We start from the raw sequence: 20131 nt of genomic DNA, 5'->3' as shown, positions 1-20131 counted from the left end.
CGGGGCTGCTGCGCTCCCTGAGCAGCGGGCTGGCTGGGGGAGGCCCTGGGGGCTCGGGCTGCGCCCCACGTGGACAGACTGGAAGCGCTGGGCCTCACGGGCTCGCTATCCAGGCTCCAGCTTTGGGGGGTTGCGGGCACCACTCAGGGGTGGAAGAGATGGCACGGAGGAGGGCAGTTACTTGGGGGCTGAAGTCAGGGAAGTGCAGCTGAACTTAGGCAGCTGCCAGGAGAAGAGGGATCCCGAAGAGCAGGGGGAAGGGGCTGGGCTGGAGAGGCCCGGTGGGAAGAGCCAGGGCAATGTGGAAGGGCTGGGCAGTGGAGGTACAGACTGCCCCCTTTCAGAGCTGGGTATGTGGCCAGGAGCTGCCCCCCAAACGGTCCTAGGAAGGCCTGGGAGGACAGTAAACTCAGGAGCTTTTCCTAGAGAGTGGTGACCAGCGAGCCCATCAGGAGGCAGTGGTGAGCCCAGACTGCACCACAGGTCCCTGCCCCGCTTCCTGGGAAGAGGAAGTGCTCAGGCTTCTGTCCCGAGGAGGGCTGCCCACATTCCTGCCCAGGCGCAGGGCAGGACGGTGAGTCTGGGTGAGCACAGGTCTCTGTGCGGGAGGAGTGACCAGCCTCCCACCACGTGGTGGCCGTTGGCCCCAGATGGGAAGGACTACTTTGCCGGGGGAGAGGAGTGGATTGGCTGGACCTGGGGGTCTGTGGGTAGCTCTGCAAGGGCAGCAGGGTACATGTGAAGTCTGCTGGCCAATTCCTCCTCCAAGTGGCTCCTACCAAGCAGCAGCGTGCCCTTCCTCTGCTGCTGTGAGCACCCATCGAGGCTGATCTGAAACAGCTGCAGCTGGGGAGACCCTGAAGAGTGTGCTTCCTGGTCTGGGCCCTGAACAGGAAATGTCAGCCCTGAAGGGACCCTGGGGCGGGTGGGAAGGAAGGTGCTGGAGCCTGGCCTTCGGGGAAGATGAGGTCGGCAGTTCTGGGCCCATGGTGGCCCAGGAACAAGGAGAACACAGGGGAATGCAGCAGTTGGGGCTCCTCTGGTTGGAGGAGGGCCCAGGTTCCCAGGGCCTCAGCAGGAGGGAGGAGGTTACAGGAGTGAGCGGCAGGCACCTGGCTGCTACAATGATTCTCTGCACAAAGAGCCACCAGGGGGCTTCCCAGGGCACCAACCTGGGAGGTGGGTCTGGGAGCTTCCCTGAGATACCAGAGGCACTGGAAGAATTGAAGGGCTCCACACGCTCACTGCAGGGGCCCAAAGGCACTGGAGCGAGTGAGGGCAGGAAGCTTCAAGGGGTGAAGAGCTGGCCAGGCCTGGATGGTTTCCCCCGGGCTGCTTGGTGGGCACTACATGGGCACCAGAAGCCCCCCTCACACTGGCCCTCAAGTCACTGCCTGACAAAGAAGAGGTAGAATCTGAGTGGGACTTGGTGCCCTGCCTGCCGGTGTGGCGACGGGTCTGCGTAGTTCCTGCCCTGGAAGGCCACTCGCAGGGCAGCTCCGGCACCAGTGTCCCTACTGGGCACCCACTAAGAGTGGCTGGCAGGGCGAGGTGTTCTCTGGCTCACCTCTGCTTGGAGACTTCTGCCCGCCCCACACCTGGGCGTGCCTGTGCCCGCTTCTTGCTGTAGCCTGCCTGGGGCCTGGAGCTCTTCTGAGTCCAGTCGGGGTGGGTTCTGGCTTGGCTATCTTGGCTGAGCCCATTTGGGCTCTCAGCTAGTTCTGAGGGTGCTCGGTTTGGAGTCACGGGCGCAGGAGCCCAAGCTCAAGGCACCCTTTTTGGCTGTGCTACCTGAGTCTGGGAGGCAGCTTCAGCCAGGGTCTCCTGGCCTTTGGGCCCCAAGGTTTGGTATCTTCAGGGAGAACACAGAGATGTGTCCTTTATGAATGAGCAAGGGGCAGTGACAGTGTGGATAGCAGACAGCACTCGGCGAGGAGGTGCAGTACAATACGGTGACAACTTTGGAGGGCTATTTCCCAGTGGACCAGGAGACACAGGCAGTACTGGTGGGATTGAGGGCCCTGAACTCCTAATAGCAAGAGGTGCCTTTGGGGCCAGCCCCACCCTCGTGACGGTACTGCCTGTGCCGGCTGACAAGCTCCCACAGGCTCTGACATCAGGGGCTTCAGGCCAGGGCCACCCCTCAGCTTGTGGGAGCGGACCACAGGGCAAAACCACCCACCTGCAGAACCCTCTCTACGGGCTGTCAGCCTTGTGCTGTGGGGCCGGGCCCTGCTGGCTCTCAGGCAGGCTTGGCAGCTGTTGGCCAGCATGACCACAGGAGAACTGTTGGGAATGCACTGTACTACGGCTTGCCCTCCCCATCCCTCTGTCCCGAGTGCCAGCGAGAGGGACCCGAGTCCCAGTACGTGTGAGCTCAGGCGGGGGCCGCTGGGGCAGCTGTGAGGGGAAGCCTTGTGGAGGGAGAGAGGCAGACAAACGAGCGCCACGCAGCTGAAGGTGGAAACACTGTGCACAGGCCTCGGCCGGGACTCTGGACAGACAGACCGACCCTGGGGAGTGGGGCCGGTGGCTCAGCCCTGGCCAGCTGGTGCTCAGGAACAGGAGAGAGACCCTCAGGATGGGCACGGGCAGGGGGTCAATGATACCTTTTTCAGCCGCAGACAGGTCGGGGTCGCTGCAGGGTTTGCAGGCTCCCACCACTTGCTGGAACAGGGCCCGCTGGGAACTGGGCAGCTGGTGGAGGAACAGCATGAGAGGGGAGATGCCGTTACATCCCGGGGGCATCACTGTGGTCCAGGAGCAAGGGTGCTCCAAGGACTGGGTGGGGACTCAAGTGGTGCATGAGGTGGAGGTGGGGGTGGTGGGGTCCTATGGGGTCTGGCTCGAGAGCTGTCATGGGCCCAAGAGCCTTTGTGGCATGTTCTCCAGTGTCTGGACGGCTGCCCTGTGCAGGGCCCGAGGAGGGGAGGCCCAGGTGTCTGCTGGGAAGGCCCACAGTCATCTCCTGTCCTGCCAGGGTGCGCACCCCACGCTGCTCCGCAGGCAGAAAGGAGGAGCACTGGCACATTGCACCTCCTGGGCCCCAAGGCCCATGCTGGCAGGAGGGGGATGACAGCAGCCCAGCCCAACCTTACAGACAGGCCCCTGCTGTTCTGACAGGCAGCTCCCTCTGCCTGGCATGGCTATGCCACCAGGGAGCAGTGCCATGGGGGGTGGGGGGTGAGGAGGGAGGGAACCGGGAGACCTCTGCTCAAGCCCCGAGGTGGAGTGTCCAGAGAGCGGTGAATGGGGTGAGGTGGGGAGCAGTCCAGCCTGGGGGAAGGGCTCAGGTGGATGATGGCTCAGGAAGGCCCAGGGCGAGCAGGGGCAGCGGCAGAGAACCAGTGTTGTGTGTCAGACTGGCTAGGGTGAGAGTCCAGGAGGCTGGCGGCAAGGACGGCCACCTGCAAGGTGGGCAGCGGGGCTCCACTTTACCCGCCCTGCGTGCTGCGGGGTGGGGCGTCCTCAGATTCTTTGCCAGCCCCCAGCGGGAGCCCGGCGGCTTTCTGAGACTTGCATGGCAGAGGGAGGGAGGCGCTTAGGGTGGTGGCAAGGGCAGTGGGGCAAGCCATGCACTACTGACCGGTGCTGTGCTTGTGGAGGGAAGGGGCGGCCCCTACCTGTCCGTTCTCCAGGATGGCTGCTGGGTACATGGCGCTGCTCGGGCGATCCCGGTGTGTGGGAAGCAGCAGCAGCATCTCCCGGGCATGGCGGTACTTATCTGGCAGAGAGGGAGAGCCTGTAACCAAGTGAGAACAATCACGCACAGATGACAGGCCACAGACGCAGGGCCCAGCTGGGCAGCGGGCAGGCAGGCGGCCCTTGCAGCCAGAGTGACGTGGGCTCAGCAAGCATGGAGGGATGACGCTGGGCCAGGCGGTTACACGGTGGTGGTGCTGGGCAGACGCACGGCAGGCGGGGGTTGCTGCCCCCTTCCCCGCCCGCAAGCAGAGTTGGGGATGGAGCCCAGCACTCTCAGAAGGCCGCGGCCTGGATGCTGGGCCCCCTCGAAGGCTGCTTGCTGTGAGGCCATCGCACAGACAGGACAGCATCTGGTTTCACGTGACACTCTATCTCCACACACTTACTTTTCTCCGGACACTATCTGCCTGGACCCCAGCTGGCCCCTACCACCCCTTCCCAGAGACCCCCCTCTCCCACCCACTAGGCCCAGAAGCTGGCCTCTGCCTGCCTGGCAGTCCTGCTGCTGCAACCCTGCTGTCAGCCAAAGCCCAGGGAATCTTGGGGATTTCCTGCTTGGAGATGGGCTGGCTCTTGAGTGGACTCGGGGCTCATGGTGCTAACTGGGGTCACTGGGCTCAGCTGTTAGGGGATCAGACCATGCCAGGTATGGGGTGGCCTGGTCCCCAGTGACACAGGCTAGGGAACTGCCAGCCTGTTGACCCTGAGGTGGTCCATCCCCAGGAGCAGCGAGAATTGCTTGCTTCTTGCAAATGGGCACCATGCATTGTCCAGGTCCCAGCCTGCCCATGGGAACCACACGGGGCATTTGGGCCCCTCCCTGAAGGGTCACCTGGAACACACTGCCCCCTTCTCAGCCAGGGGCAGCGGCTGGCTGGCTCAGTGGTCAGAAAGCCTCTTTGTGGTGTGGCCTGAGTGAAGCTGTGGGGTCCAGCGTAACCCCCGGGTGCTGGCCAAGAGGGGGAGCTGCAGCCCCTAGAGGCTCTGTGTCCCCAAACCCGGGGTCTCCGGAGCTGCCCTCTGAATATGCGATTCAGGCACAGGCAGGGGTCCCAGGCGAGGACTTCTTGTCTTATGCCTTTGGCTTCTGGAATGACCGCAGTTGCTGCCATCGAGTGAATTCTGACTCGCAGCAAACCCACAGCGCACAACAGCTGGTCCTGTGGACTTCGAGGCTGCAGATCATCCCAGGAGCAGAAAGCCTCGTCTTTCTCCCCCAGAGGGGCCAGTGGGTTCAAACTGCCGACTGCAGCCCCAGCCCAGGGAGCAACCCCCAAAGCTCCGCACCCAGGACGAGGCAGAGTCCGGGAGGCAGTGGTGCGATGGGGGGTCCAGGGGCCCTGCTGGTGGGGCCTTGGGGCCGGCTTAAGGCACTGGATAAACTTTATTGCTTCAAAGGAATCCTCTAGACCAGCGGTTCTCAACCTGTGGGTTGCGACCCCTTTGTGGGGGTGGGGGTGTCGAATGACCCTTTCACAGGGGCTGCCTGATTCTTAACAGTAGCAAAATGACAGTTAGGAAGTAGCAACGAAAATAATGTTATGGTTGGGGGTCACCAGCACATGAGGAGCTGTATGAGAGGGTCGTGGCCCGAGGGAAGTTGAGAACCACTGCTCTAGCCTGTCGCTGGACACCTCTCAGCGCTTACTGGGCAGCCTGGACTGTCCCTTTTTCAGAGAGATGCCCTCCAAACGTGCTCAGGTCCTTGTTTCCGACTGTGGTGGCTTTCTGACTTAAATGCAACGTCATTTCCTCCAAGAACGGCCTCCTCTCTCTGGGCTGGAGCAAGGGAACCAGCCACACGCATCCGCATGAGAACCTTCCAGATGTGCTTCTCACTCCAGAGGTTGCAGATTCAGCCAGAGCCCCGTTCTCCCAAATAACTACGCTGACGGGTCCGTGGGCACCCACCCAGCTCCTCTTGTCTGGGAAGCCCCGTGTCACCCCTTGGACCCTGTTCTGGGCACAGATGACTGGGGAGTGTGTGGGCTGTCGCCAGACCTGCCTAGGTCCCCCCCTTCCCTCTCCCCAGGTATCAACCCAGAGCCTCTTCTGTTTCTCTCCCAGGAGGCTGAGCCTCTCTGCTGATGTGACGGAAGTCCCTTCACAGTCACCGTGAGCCCGTCAGGGAGAGGTCAGCGGTGATGACATTCTCTGGAACGTCTGGTTGCTGAGAACGGTCTTGGTTTTTGCAAGAGATGGGCGTGAGGCGGCCCGGGGCCGGCCTGCCGGATTCCAGAGTGCTCGTAGAACCTGCGTTCTGTTGCCACGAACGAAGATATCCACACAATCCCAGGGAACTTAGGAGTGTGCCCGAGCCCAGCTGGCACAGCTCTGGGCAGGGCCCTCCCCCTAGAGCACAGTGCCAAACTAGCACATCTGGTGCGTTGGCGGGACCTGGGACACAGCCTCACTGAGGCTGGTCAGGGGCCCTGCCCTCCTGGAGGCCACAGCCTGACTCGCACCTCCCGGTCACCTGAAGGAGGGGCACAGCTTTCCGGCCATCGTCGAGGCCCAGAGGCTCCAATGGGGCTGGGAGGCATGGAGTGGGGGTCCCTTGGCTGCTCTAACAAAGGGGTATCGGTGCAGGAATGGCTCCTTTTTTATTTTATGGTGAATTTTCATGAGAACACCCCAAGAGCTCCGTGTCCACAGGGCTCCGTGAGCGGCTGGAGCTGTGGTCAGGGAAACTCCCCAGCAGGACTGCGCTGCTCAGAGCACCTTTCGGCACCTTTCCTGTCTCCACTGGAGGGAGCTGCCCACCTGGCCACGGGAGCCACCGCAGAGTGCCGGTGGGTGTGACAGGCAGGACACTGCTCACAGGACACTCTGGAGCCGGAGGAAGTGATTTCGAAGCACCCCTCCCCCGTCACTTTCTCCAGCAAAGCCTTCCATGAGAGGTCCGGGCGCTGTCTCGGGAAGCAGTGGCCGGTTGCACTGACAGCGATGGACCGTCTTCTCCAGCCGGCCGTCTGAACGCAACGTGCTGCCCTTCTCATGGACCCTGCTCTGGGTCCAGTGCTGGTGCAGCTCCCAGCCTCCCCCGCGAGGGAGGGGCAGCACGCTCCTCTCATCACTGCCCTCCCCGTTGACGTCCACAGCCGCTAACAGGAGCCCTGCCGCATCTGGTTGGGTCTTGGAATGCTGCTTCTGGTGACAGCAAGCATCATCCCAGGATGGGTCCAAGACTCAGGGAAAGACCGCGTGCAGGCGCAGGGTGACAGGCGGCTCAGATCCAGTCACTAAGCGGGCTCTCTTGGGTGTCCTGCTCAGCTGAGCCTTTAGGGGTCCCAGCCCCGGCTGACCTATGCCTGCTGGCAGCTCAAGAAGCCCCTTGAGTGTTCCATGAGCACTTCCGGCAAGCCCCAGGCCCAAGGTCGGGAGGCAGAGCCAACCGGGTGAGGATTGGTGAGGTGGCTGCCTGTGTCGCTCAAAGAACCTGTTTCCCCGCCTGGAGTGTGGGGACTGCTGAGCTGGACCCCGACCCTCTCCCCTCAGTCCTGTCACCTCCCCGTCACGCCTTACAGGTGGGAGTGCTCCGGGGAAGGCGGAGGCCTGTGCCATTTCTCTCTGCCGCCATCATGATAGACGGCCAAGGAACCGGCCCGCCACCCCACAACCTGGACAAAAGGGGCTCTGTCTGGCAAGCTCCGGGCCACTCGGGTTTGTTCCTGTCCTGCGGGGCCAACCCCGGGAGGCAGGAGACCTTGGCTACGAGGGCCATCTCCGCTCCACGCAGGCGTTTGCATCTAAGGCAGTGGTCCTCCAGCTCCCTCATGCCACAACCCTTTCAGACAGCGCCTCTTGTGGTGGTGACCCCCAACCATAACATTATTTTTGTTGCTACTTCATCACTGTCATTTTGCTACTGTGATGAATCGGGGGACCCCAAAGGGGTCACGACCCACAGGTTGAGAACTGCTGATCGAAAGGGACGGAGAACCAGATTTCAGCGCAGGACCAGGGTTGTGGCGTGGGAAGTTGGCCGGCTGTCGGAGAACGAGACGAGGGCAGCTGAGTAGGAAACCCGGCGGTAAGTGACACACTGCCCGGCTGTGGACGGAGCCTTCTCTCCTGCCCGGGCCCTTCTAGACTGAGGACAGCTGCAGGGTGGTGGTCCTTGGCACGTCCCAGGGTAAATTTTGGCCTTCACACTTGCTCTCCATACTCGGCCCTCAAGCCTGATCCCTTCAGACAAAGCCTTGCTTTGGTTGCAGCGCTGACCTGTCTGTGTGCAAACCTCTCGGTGGGAAGACGTGAGCGTCCTCCCCCGAGGGGGCGGGGGTGGGCAGCAGAGCTGTGCGCACTGCCCAGAGCTGAGCCCCGCCAGAGAGCCGGGGAGGGATGCACAAGGGTCCTTGGTGCTGACAGCACAGGCAGGGAGAGGAGGCTGCCAGCCGCCCTTACCTCGGGCACTCGAGGGGGCAGAGGTGACCATCTGGCACGGCGCGGAGTGGGTGGAGCTCAGGCTGGAGGAGGAAGGGCTCGCCTGGGACGAGGACAGCACAGACACGTTGGAGGCCGAGCCCTGGTGCCTGGGGCTGGGGTACGTGAGCTGCAAGGGCAGAAAGAGCCGCAAGGCGGGGTCTGAGTGGCCAGGACTGACCTGGGGGCCCGGCCCTCGGGTCACGGCCGCCTGTGTGGAGCACGGCAGTCGGGGCCCTGCTGCTGGGAAGGAGAGTGTCTTCCCCAGATGTCTGAGAGCAGCTGGGGCAGAAACCAGGCTTCCTTCTTGGGAAAGGGCCTGAGACTTGGGTCAAGGGAAGGGGCAGGGTGGGGGCTTCTGGCTCTGGGGGCGGGGGCAGGGCATGCTGAGCCCCCAGGGCCAGTTGTGGGGGCTGGCCTCCACGGAGCGGGTGGCTGGCAGAGGCAGCGGTGGGACCTGCATGTGGTGGTACAGCTCCTCGGGGGCCTCGCCCACGGTGCCGTCAGTCAGCATCACCACGTTCCCGGCCTCGCTGGACGCGTGTGAGGACACAGAGGACGACGAGTGCCGGCCAGTGCCCATCAACGTCATGGGGCTGCGAGAGAGAGCAGGCACAGGCAGGGGTCAGCCCAGGGCTCGGCCACTGGGGAGCAAGAGTGAGAGCCACCCCAGCCCCTGTGGTGTGGAGGGCCTCCAGCCGGCCCTCAGACCCACCCGAGCCCTAGAGACCTCTTTGGGCCTGCTGCTGCCGGGGGTGGGGGACGGCCAGCCTGGCCTGGCCGCTCAGACCCCTGCGAACAGCAGCACATGCTCACTGCACAGGGGGGACGGAGGCTCAGGGTCTCTAGGCCTCCGTGCAGTGGGCTAAGGTATTGGGCCCAAGGGGTTCTGTCCTGGGTCAGAGGGGAAGCTACCGGGACAGCGGGCCATGAACATTCCATCCAAGGCCACAGGACTGCCCAACTCAAGCTCACAACTCAGGCTGGGACACAGGCCGAGGGCAGGGCCCTGCACAGGCTGACTCCGAGCGCCTGGCCATGCTGGGCATCCTCGGGGAGCCCAGCAGCAGCAGGCCTGATTTGAGAGCGCCCACACTTGGACATCTGTGTCACCACACCATCTTTGCCCTCATAAAGCTCATAGGCCCGAGAGCTTGGGTGGACACAGCACACTCAGAGCTGGTCTAGGCCGCACCTGGGCACTGAGCAGTGCTGCCGCGCTGACCTGTTCACATCTTTTGTGCCTGGACCTTACTCCACCACGTTCCTAACCCCACCTCTCTTTTGCCTTCCAAGCTTCGACTACCTTTTAAGACATGCCACGATGCCCCCGGAGCTGGGGTAACACCGGGTGTAGGTCCTGGGCAAGGCTGGATCGGGTGCAGGAGGTTATGTGGCAGCACTATAGAGAGTTTCTGACCCTCTGACGGTGAGACTTGCCCATGTGGAGGGGCCCGCTCTGGCCCGGAGGCCGTACCTGTGCCGGTGGGTCATCTTGAAGCTCTCGGGGCTCAGGGGACTATGGGAAGCCAGGACGTTTCCCCGGGGTGTACTGGCGCCTGAGCACGCGGGACTTAGCTTGTCCAAGCTTGGAAACTCCTGTTGGGAACGAGAGGTGCCTTCACCAGGGTAGAATGAAGGGGCGGGGGGAGAGCTGGCCGTGGGGAAATGTATGTACAAAGGGGAAAAACCCCAAACCAAGAATCATCTACTGTTGACGGGACCTGACCTGCTAACTCCTATGGGCAGCGGGCCAGGCTGACCCTGTGCAGAGCAGCTGACAGGGACGCCTACAGAGGCGTGCTGCTGCTGCAGGCCATGTCCACTGAGAGGCAGGTCGCGCATGGGCATCAGTCACTGCCGTCTCTACACGAGGCTGGGGACCCCTGCACTTGACCATGGCCCCGCTCCGAGTGACCTGGGCCGAGTTTCTCGTGACACATTTTATGGGGAGATGACACAGAATCATTTTACAAGAGCCCAGCTCTATTTTGGCATCGTGAAATCCTCATGAGGGGCACAGACTTCTTGGCTGACCCCTTGCTTCCAGGCCCTCTCGGGCTGCCACAGGTTAGGAAACAGCTAATGGGCCAGCTCTGTCCAAGTCCTTTGAGATCTTAGTGCGCGGGCTGCCAGGCTGTATTGCTGGCGGGTCTGAGGCAGTGCGGGGAGTCCACCTCCCTGCAAAGCCTGAGGGCCCCACCGCCGGAGCCACCAGGGCTCCCTCACGTTGCACGTGGGGACCACGGAGCCCTGGCTCGCTGGCCTGCAGGAGGCGCTTTGGCTGCCGAGCCCGTCCCACAGCCAGGCCGGGTGGTTCTCGTGGAGCCACCAGCAGGAGGTGCTGTGGCTGAGATGTCATCGAGGGGCACTCTGTTTTGAAGAGGAAACCTAGAAGATGCCCTGGAAGTGCCAGGGGAGTGGCCAGGCGCTGTGCTGTGGGCTCACCTTGGGAAACGGCCACACCTGCCAGTCCAGAGAAATGCTGCTCTCTGGCTTTTCAGGCTGCCACCCACACGCGTGTGAGGACAAGCACACACCTGTGCTGGGTGGGGGGAGTGAGGTGGCCAGACCCACTAGCGGGTCTCTGTGGGCTGTGACCACCCCAGAAGGGGACGTGCTGTCGGAGGGCCTGGCCCAGCACTCAACAGCTGGACTCCCCTGCCTTCTTGCTGCCGCTCTTGGTGATGAGAGGGCTTTGTGCGGGTGCTAGGTGGCAGGAAGTAGCTTGCATGCAGCCCTGAGACCTGGGGACCAGCCGGTTACGCAGGAAGACTGCTACAGAAAGATCCTGGGTCAGCCCTATGGTTGACAATGGAGTGAGAGTATGAGAACGGAGGTTCTGTGCCACCTGAACCCAATCCTCACCTCTATCCACTAGCAGCAAGACTCCCCCCCCCCACCACTACCACCAGGGAACTGTGTCCTGCATCCACGTCCTCCCATGTGCACTGGCCAGATCCTGCTGTGGGTGCCCAGGCCAGGGACACGTTCCGGCGTTGGGGTCTGACCCCCAAACCTGCTGGTCCCTCTATGAGCAACCAACACAAAAGACGACTTTCTACACAAGGTTTTCTTGGGCCTGAGGCTGATCCCGGGCCACCAGACAGGTAGGCAGAGGGGAGGTTTTGTGTGTGTGTGTGTGTGTGTGTGTGTGTGTGTAGAGCAGGAGCAGAAGGGACAGGGAGGGAGAGGCGGGAGGCAGGGGAGGAGGGCAGAGGTAGCTCTAGGGATTAAAGAGCATGTCCCCGAGCCCTTGCAGGTGGACTGCCACATTCACCCTTCTCCTCCTCTACCCACTTTCCAGCGTGTTGACCTGGCTCCTTCTGAGGGTGTGGTGGGGTGAGGGACGCATGAGTCCCTGGGCCCAGCACCCGCCCCGCCTCCCAGCCCCCTGTGGGGAGGGACAGCTGCCCCCTCCAAAGCCCTCAGTCAACACTCTCCTTCGGCTGGCCACACTAGTCTGTGGGGGTGCCCAGCTCTGATGGGGCGAGTGGGGGGCTGTGGACAGTGCCATCTTACGTGGTGCAGGCTGGCCCGCATCATCTGGAACTGGTCGATGAGCTTCTTGTGCAGAGGCCGCATTTCTGGGTGGACAAACTTCTCGTGTACTGCCAGTCCGACACCCAGGACATGGACCTGTCAGGGCAACAGCCAGTTAGCCAGGCAGCGGCCCGAGAAGCGCAGCCAGGCTGGGGGCCCTGCCGGACACACCTGTTCCTGCATGAGCTCCTTGAGCTGGGTGATCTTCTCCGCGTCTCCGGGGTGCTTGGTGATGTAATCCTTATCGAAGAAGGCCTGTGAGAGTTAGGGCCCAGTCAGGCGGACTCCCAGGGGACCCTGGAGCCTGACAGTGCAGCCTCCTCACAGGAGCGAGGGTACCTGGCACCCCCGGGGCCTGAGCCTTCTGCAGTCACAGCCCTGCTCTCTGTGGCTGGGGAGCCCGAGGGTGGCCCAGGTATCCATGCCGTGATCCTTGGAGTAGGATGGCCTGGCCAGCCTGCGGTGTATGGAGGGCTGGCTGGGACACAGGCTCCTCTCTCAGGCCAGCCAGCAGCTCCCAGGCAGGTGGACTGCCCCGCCTGGCTGGCCGTGGTCGAGGTGGGAGTGTGTGTCCAGAGACCCCGCCAGAGAGGTGTGGCACAGCAGACGGAGTGGCGGGGAGGCTAGCCGGCGGGGCGGGGTGCACTCACCTCCTGGTAGCGTGCGATGCCCCCATTGACGGCAGCGTCGATGACCCCGTTCAGGCACATGCTGAGCAGGTTGACATTCCCGTGCACCTGCTTGTGCTGGTACTGGCTGATGAGGGCCCGCAGCTCCTGGTTCTTGTTTTCAACCACTTGAATGGCATTCTCCAAAGGGCTCACCTCCACCTGGGGGCACACAGCACAGGGCCCCCGAGGGCCGATGACAAGGGGGCGGCGCAGTCCCTGGGGCACACACGGGAGACGGAGATACGGGCTCCTCTATCGAGACCCTGAGACCCCGGCCCTTCCTTCCCTGTGTCTCCCTGGCGGCTCGGACAGCTGGAGAGCAGCACAGGGTGGGCCGCCCCACCTCTGAATCCGCCGAGTCGGCGCAGCACGCTGGCTGCTCAGACACTTGCTTCCCCATGGGTTAAACGCCCGACTGGAAATGCCCGCCTCGGGGTGTCAGGTGGATCAGCAGGGGGTGTCCACGAAGCCCCCAGAGCAGCACTGGCCTGGGGGAGGCCAGCTGTTCCGGCAGGTGGCCTGTGTGCTCTCGCCCTCTCTTGTCTTTGGAGGGTCCCCAGTGCTAGCCCCAGGGAACCGCTGTGACCTTCAGCCCCAACCGAGCCAAGTCTCACCAATTCCCGCCGCTCCACCTCGAACCACCTGGAGATGCCGGGCAAGCTGTGGGTCAGGGTCAGGGTGGTGCGTTCGATCCACAGGCTCTGCAGGGAGGGCACAGGCCGAGAAGTCAACCCTGGCCCAACCCCCTGCCTGAGGGACGAGGGGCCTGCCCTGGGCTCACGTGGGCACTGCCCCCAAACTCTGCCCCTTCTACCTCCATTTCCTCACCTTGAATTCATTCTCCTTGTCCTTGGGGCCTTTGTGAAAAGGCCGGTCGTACCGGAATTTCCTCACGTTGTTGACGCGGTAGAAACTTTTGACCCGGTCAGGCACCCTGTCCATCTGCAGGACGTGCACGGGGTCTGGGATGGGGGTCACCGCGTAGATCTGTAAGTCTGGGCAGGAAGTGAAGGGAAACCGGACTGGCGGGGAGGAGGTGGCGGGCAGGCCTGTGTCCTGTCCCCAGCCTGGCTACCTGCTTGCGCCCCCGCCCACGCCCACTCCAGTACTGAGTTTCTCCAGCACGCCCTCAAGGTCAGCACTCCACCAAGCGCTCTTTCCAGAGCTCTTTCAGGAAGCAGAGGAGAAGGGGCAGGCAGACGTGGGGTCCTAGCCTAGCGCACCAAGGGCGGAGGCTGGAAGGGCCCGGCCTGCCCTGCAAAGCCACCTGCAAAGCCACGGCTCATGAAGAGAGCAGGTGGGAGCCAGCTTAGACTCGCCTCTCTGGATGCGTCTGCCGCAGCCATGGGGGCTGCCCTCTGGTCTCCAGGGGGACTGTGGAGGGGCAAGGCAGGGGATGGGGTGGAGGGGGCAGCCACAGTGGCTTTCAGACTCGGTGCTTCAAGAGCACAGGCCCTGGCCAGTCCGCCAGACGACCGGGGGCCTGAATGGCACAACCGGAGCAGGGCAGGCCTTCACCAGGCAGGGTGAGGCCAAACTGCTGGCGGCACCACCTAAGGGGCAGCAGGTCCACATCCCAGCCCTCCTACGAGTCCACTGCCGCTCCGAGGCTCTGTGAAGGGGACGCTGTCTGCAGCCTTGAGGCCGGCCGGCTGGGTGGCCACCCCCACCCCCACCCCCACCCCGGGCCGCTAAGGTGCAAGGATACACTGGGCGTCGCACTGCAGGATGGCGTCATCAGGGTGGTTTGGGTGCTGCATGGCCACGGCCTGCGGGAACTCGCTGAGCATCCTCTGCTGGAAGGCCTCCAGCCGCTCGTAGTCCTGGCCTCGGCACACGTACTCCTTGTTCTGCCGAGACAGCACAGCGCTGGGGCCCTCTCACCCCACAGCGCCCTTGCCCCAGGGGGCTGGATGCTGGGGGTCGGGGAACTGTACCGGGAGAGGCGGCCACCCTGGGGTGGGGCGTGGGGTGGCGGCAGGGAAGGTTCTCCAGGGACCGGGTGGGCTGGGGGAAGAGTCAAGCTTGCAAGTAGCCCTGGAAGGAAGCTGTGGGCTGGCCTGGTGGAGAAGAGTGGGCAGGGCCGGCAGGGCCAGGGGAACGCTTCCGGGAGGAGTTGGAGCGGCTGGAGAAGGTGCCTGTGCAGGGCTGGTGAGGGAGGGCTGAGGGTCAGCGTGGAGCCACTGGTGCCATGCCGCGGCCACCACTTCCGGGAGGGTTGCATAAGGGAGTGATCAGGTGTGTGTTTCTGAAAGATCTGTCAGCTGGGAGCAACAGCCTAAATATCGCCCAGGAGGTATGCAGGAACTGTTTAGTGCGCTCATCAATCCCTTTGGCAACCATTTCTTTCTTTGGCAACTATTTCTTTTGCAAAAGTGTCAACAGAGCAAACAGACACAGTTCTAAGGACCCATTGAAGCCACGTCACAGCTTGAGTTGGTACTCAGCGTTCCTCTCTGCGAGCCAAGTCACGGCCAAGCCCGGTCCTACCGCTCCGCCCACCTCACAGATGGGCCCCAGGAGTGGCTGGAGCAGACCTGTCTGCAGCCCGCGGTGACATCTGCCTGTCCACCCGGCTGTCAGCACCTCCTGACATGTTTTCAGAAGAGGAGAATGAGCGAGAGACTCCCTGGGGTCAGCCAGATGCGGCCCAGGCCGGGGCTGATCCCGGGGCTGCCCTCAGGTGACCCCGACCTTCCCAGGAGCACCTGCTGTGGGAGAACCCGACCCAGGCTGGGCCGCATGTGGGCATGGGCGGGTGGGGTGGTGGTGGTGGTGGCGATGGAAGGCCACGGATATTTTGAGTCAAAAGATAGTTGTTGTTTTTCCAGGCCTGCTTGTTAAGCCAAGAAAGCCGTTGTGAGAATTGCCCTCTCTGTGCAGCCCCAGAGAGTGCTGTTCATGGGTCAATGAAGGGCTCCGGAGCGCCCCAGGATCAGGGCCGTGTGTCCCTCTCCTGGCAGATAGAGGATAATCGGGAGGCAGACAGATGGTCCAGAGGATGCAGGCTGAGAGCGCTGCTGTGGTAGATGGTCTCTGTGTGCAGGGATGGTGACCTTGAGGCTGGCTGTCAGGCTCACCTTCACCCGGGCAAGAGTCCCAGCCAGAGAAGGCCCGGCTGCCACTGCCGTGCACGCTGTCCTCCCATCTCCAACGCAAGGGGTGGGGGAGGGCGTGTCCTCCTCCATCCTGGGACCCGCAAAGCCACATCTGAACATCCAGACTGCTCCCTGAGCGCAATGCCTGGAGGCACTGGGATCATAAGTGGTGGGAACCAGCCTGAAGCAGGGCGGAGCACTCCAGCTGGTCTGGGACAGAACTGGAAGCCTGGTTTGTAATATCCCAAACAGGGCGTTTTAGAGTGAAGTGGGAGGACTGCTGATGCACCAATCACGGGACTCTCGCTGTCACGCAAACTCCCTGCCATCGAGTCGCTGCTGACTCACAGAGGGAGACCCTGGACGGTGACGGGGCAGCACTGCCTCTGTGAGCTGCTGAGACGGCAGCTCTTTAGGAGAGCAGAAAGCCCTGCCTCTCCCCCCAGAACATCTGGTGGTTTCAAACTGGGGACTGTGCGGGTAGCAGCCCAATGCATACCCAACATGCCCCCAGGTCTCCTCGTTAAGAGACTAGAAGGGCGGAGTCCAGGGACGGTACGGCCCGTTCACAAGGGGAGATTAAAAAGGCACCCGGTACAGGCCTGAGGCAGAACCTGGACCAAGGACTTGGAAGAGATGCTTCTGGTTTCTGATCCATGCAGATTCATTATCCTCTCCTGTGGGCTCTACCCTCCACTGCTGGCAAGGACTGTCAACGGGCTGCTTCCCAAACCCCTGGGCGGAACCGAAGGGAGGCCAGCTCTCCTGGGAACGTCCCTCTACCAGTTCTACTCCTAGGGACACTACGTGTGCTGGTACTGGATCACAGCCTGCCTGGGCATCACCAGGCGTTGGAGCATGCCTGCCGTCCCTGCCAGGAACACTGGTTCCCCACAAACCACTGTTCCCAGGACAGGGGCAGGCTGATGGGCCTGACATCTGAATTATGGTTGGCCTGGACGCTGCTGCTGGTCCTTCAGTAGGAGGGGATCCCAGCATAGCAGAGGGGTCCACAGCTGTTCCCACAGCTCCCCCATCACTTCAGCAAGAAATCGGATCTGGGGATGATGAGGGCGCCTCCTGGGTCTCAGCGGCTGGCAGGGAGACCCTCGAGAAGCAGTATCTCTGCCGGACCGGCCCACAGGTCTGGTCCAGCCTGACGGTGCGGAGGGTGCAGAGCCAAGGAGAAAAGCACCCAGTCCCATTCCTTCCACCCAGCGGCTGGGGGAGGTGGAGGGCGCCGGCCACTGCCACCCTGAACCAGAGGACGGGCTTTGGACAGAGGCCTGCTCTGTTTGGCCATGGACTGTCTTCTGTGTGCTCTGCTGTCCGGGCTGCATAGCAGCCAGCAGCCAGGGTGGAGGAGTCCTGGTGCTGGTGGCCCGAGTGGGGCGGGGGTGGGTGGTGGGTGTGGGTGGGCGTGGTGAGCCTGTGAACAGACCCTGGGGAGCCTCAGGGCCCAGCCACTCAGGCAGGAGCTCACTTGACTGGGTCATAAAACCTCCCTACAGGCGACGACGGAGGCATAGAGCACATTAAAAAAAAAAAGGGTCTGGAGTTGGCAGTCTGTCCCTCTGTCCAGTCCAAATCTGCCATCTGTCTGCTGAGCGCTCAGTCCATGGACAGAGGTGTTCAGTGGAACAGGCAAAAGGGCCGGAGCGGCCAGGGCGCTGGAGGGGCAGAGGGAGGGAGGGAGAAGCGTGCACTCACCCGAAGGAAGAAGGGGAACTTCCTGCCGTAGAAGCCCACCCTGAAGAACTCGGGCTCCAGGCGCTGCTGCTCCATGATGCTGTCGTAGTAGCTGGCCTCCGTTTTCTGAGAACGAGAGTGGCCTTCAGAGCGGCCCCACTGTGCAGGGCCTCAGAGCGGGTGGTCCCACGCTCCCAGGTGGCCGCTGGCCACTGGAGTGGGAGCATGGCCGCTGGAAAGGAGGAAGCAGCCCCCTTTCCTAAGGGCGCTGCTTCCTGGAGGAGGAGGAGGAGAAGGGTGCCTTGCAGGAGGAAGGCAGCAGCTGACACAGTGGGATGGGGACACCCTGCCCAGCCCCTCACAGATTCACTGGCTCTCAGTGCTGACGGACACTCATTGCAGGGCCTGCTCCTGCCTGGTACTGTCTGTCTGTCTGTAGCGGGCTAGCAGCAGCTCTCAGCTCCAATTTGCAGCAGTTCCCTGGGTTGCACGGCTCTGGCTCACCAAGGTCTGACTAGAGATGCCAGGGGCATCACCGACACTGGTCTCCCTTTCGGCGAGCTTAAGTGCTGGACGTGAGCTAACACGCACAGTGTCTGGCACTGTGTCGAAGGAGGCTCCGTGGTTCAGCCTCGATTGACGGGGCTTCCGGTTCTGCACCGCACACTGTTCCCGCGCTGTCGGGCAGGGAGCGGCAGTCCTCAAAGGCCTGTCAGGGCTGCCTTGACCAGCCCTTCTCAGAAAGGACTGACTCAGTGACCCACTGGCCTGAAACGTTGACCTGGGAGACCACAGTCCAGGGTCAAGAGCAGGTAACTGGGTTTGCAGTCAACCTGGATCTTTCCAGAGCCCCAGGGAGCAGTACTGCCCCTTTGATTAAGGTCCAAATCCACATCTTTGATCAGGGACAGAGGACAGTGAGCCACACAGATGCTAGGGGTCGGGGTGGTTAGCTGTGAGGCCGACCTCAGCACCCGCACTCAGAAATAGACAGGTTGGTGGAGTCTAAAGTCTCCGGGGCACCCAGTGGAACATCTGCATATCCTACCTTCCAAGAACGGGGGCGGGGCTTAAGCGTGAGCACAAGCCAAAGCAGGTATAAACTCTGATTCAGGGTGTTTTGTTGCCCACCCCCCACCCCCTGTGCTGCCCCCCTGAGCAAAACCAAGTCGGAGAAAACTTCACAAAGCAGAGCTTCATGAAGTGACTTCCTCCTCCTCGAAATGCCACCTTTTCCTGCCCCTGGCCCCCTAGGAGACTGTAAGAGTCTCAAGGCTTCTGCCGCACCTGCACTACCCGCAGCACTGTATCAAAGCAGGGCCCTGCGTGAATCCGGCCGGCCGGAGCTGGGGAAGGGGCGAGGCTCACCCGGATCCAGCTGAGGCTCTGGTAGTCGTAGAGGCTCTCATACTGGCAGGCCAGCTCCCGGCACAGCGGGATCGCAAACTCCCAGCTCTGTTTGGGAAGAAGGCACTCTCAGGACGCTCCAACCGGTCACCCAGCTCCAAGGACATGCTCCAAGGCCTCCCGCTGGCTCCGACTGGCACAGCGTGGAGGGTCATTTGTGGAGCATGGCACCGAGCGCAGATCCTGGTGGCCTGAAGCTCCTCTTCCAGGGCTCCGTTTATAGGCTGCCACTCCCAGAGCCCTCTGGCCTCTGCCCCCACCCACTCTCGGGATAGTCGTGTCAACCATCATTTAGGCTTTGGTGTCCTGATCCCAGTGAGATGATACAGAGAGCACAGGACCCTGCTTGTTGTGTTTGTCCCTCCTCACGCACGCATGGACGCACCGTGCAGGTTCATATCACCGTAGCAGTGTAACACACCAACGATGCCAGGAGAGGCCGGCTTCTCAACCAAGACCCTCTACGCACGCCCCTGGGTCAGCCTGGAAGTCACTCGGGTGACGTGGTTGCAGATGGACAAGGGTCTGGTGAGGGGCAGTGACTTCCGTGGCGGGCCGGCGGGCCCCTGTCCCCCTCCTCTTCCTCTCAACACGGGCCTGCTCTCTTGGCTAGCTCTGTGGTCACCAGTGTGCTCCAATGTGTGGATAATACTTAGAACGTAAATGAGAGGGACCCCATCCTCTAGGATGAGAGGGGTGGGAGGAATGGGTCCCTAGGTACCCAACAGCCAGCCTCGTCAATGACCCACCCCACGCCCTGTTCCGAGGGAGCCCCGTGTCCGACTCCGTGGCAAGGGTGTTCCCACATACTCTGTGGGATAGCACCAGAGCCAAGGCCTGCACGGGCCTCTGTTTTCTCAAACGGAGCCTACCCTTGCTACCCTCTGAAGGAACCGGTGCCCGTATGGATGGCCCTGCAGGGCCCAGGAAGAAGCCTGGGACAAGCCAGCGGAAATTTCAGGTGTGCCTGGAGTCAAAGCCCTTGCCTCTTCGGCGGACGGACGGCTCTGCCCCACCTGGCGGGCTTCCTCTCAGCAGCACCCCCCTGCTTCAGTGCTGCTCGGCAGGACCCCGCCCCCCCTTGTAGCGGAGCCACGGCAGGGCCTCCTGGGAGGCAGTTCGGTGGGGGCTGGCAAGGCAGCTGTGCTTTTTCAGCCGGCCTGCCAAGAGCTGCCCCTTGGGGGACGGTTCATTAGATGATGAGGCCTCGGAGGGGGGTCGGTGGGGGGCGCTGAAGGCCCTCTGCCTGCCAATAGCAACTCCCAGTATAGCACGGCTTCTCGCCCGGTGCCATTAGTGCTTATCTGGCTTGGTCTCACTGTCCGAGGCTGTGGCCCTGTTGCTACCAAGGCCTTCCCGCTGATCCTTAGGAGCACGAGGGTCAGCCGCAGGGCAGCCTTGGGAGTTGTGCGGGTACACTGGGAGGGCTGGGGCTGAGAGCACTCCCTCCGCCCATGGTGGAGAATAGGCGGACAGACAGGCTGCAGCCCCCCCTATGGCCTGCTCTTTGGTCCCCCCTTCAGATAAGAGGCAAAGCCAACCCTGAAACTGCTTATGGGTATGAACACCGCCCCCCTCACCAATGCTTTCAGA

The 20131-nt window shown here is 62.4% G+C and overlaps 1 protein-coding gene across 1 annotated transcript in view; it reads right to left on the bottom strand.

Moving 5' to 3' along the window:
• Nucleotides 1-2242: 2242 nt before the first annotated feature.
• The window catches only part of DOCK3 (dedicator of cytokinesis 3), a 340151-nt gene continuing 322262 nt past the window's right edge, over nt 2243-20131 (bottom strand). Inside the window, exons 38-51 of the mRNA XM_045297414.1 lie at nt 18500-18586; nt 17153-17257; nt 14053-14194; nt 13173-13339; nt 12959-13045; nt 12324-12503; nt 11845-11928; nt 11653-11769; nt 9608-9729; nt 8588-8726; nt 8113-8260; nt 3624-3742; nt 2370-2697; nt 2243-2259 (exon numbers count right to left, since the gene is read on the bottom strand). Coding sequence (XP_045153349.1) covers nt 2243-2259; nt 2370-2697; nt 3624-3742; nt 8113-8260; nt 8588-8726; nt 9608-9729; nt 11653-11769; nt 11845-11928; nt 12324-12503; nt 12959-13045; nt 13173-13339; nt 14053-14194; nt 17153-17257; nt 18500-18586 — 1842 coding nt within the window. The remainder of the gene's footprint in view (nt 2260-2369; nt 2698-3623; nt 3743-8112; nt 8261-8587; nt 8727-9607; nt 9730-11652; nt 11770-11844; nt 11929-12323; nt 12504-12958; nt 13046-13172; nt 13340-14052; nt 14195-17152; nt 17258-18499; nt 18587-20131) is intronic.

The sequence above is a fragment of the Echinops telfairi genome, unplaced genomic scaffold, assembly GCF_000313985.2.
Source record: "Echinops telfairi isolate 266 unplaced genomic scaffold, ASM31398v2 ScPeMD7_7420;HRSCAF=8458, whole genome shotgun sequence".
In the NCBI taxonomy this organism is placed as follows: Eukaryota; Metazoa; Chordata; class Mammalia; order Afrosoricida; family Tenrecidae; genus Echinops; species Echinops telfairi.
Note: the sequence above shows the minus strand (reverse complement) of the source record. Positions and strands in the feature narration are given on the sequence as shown.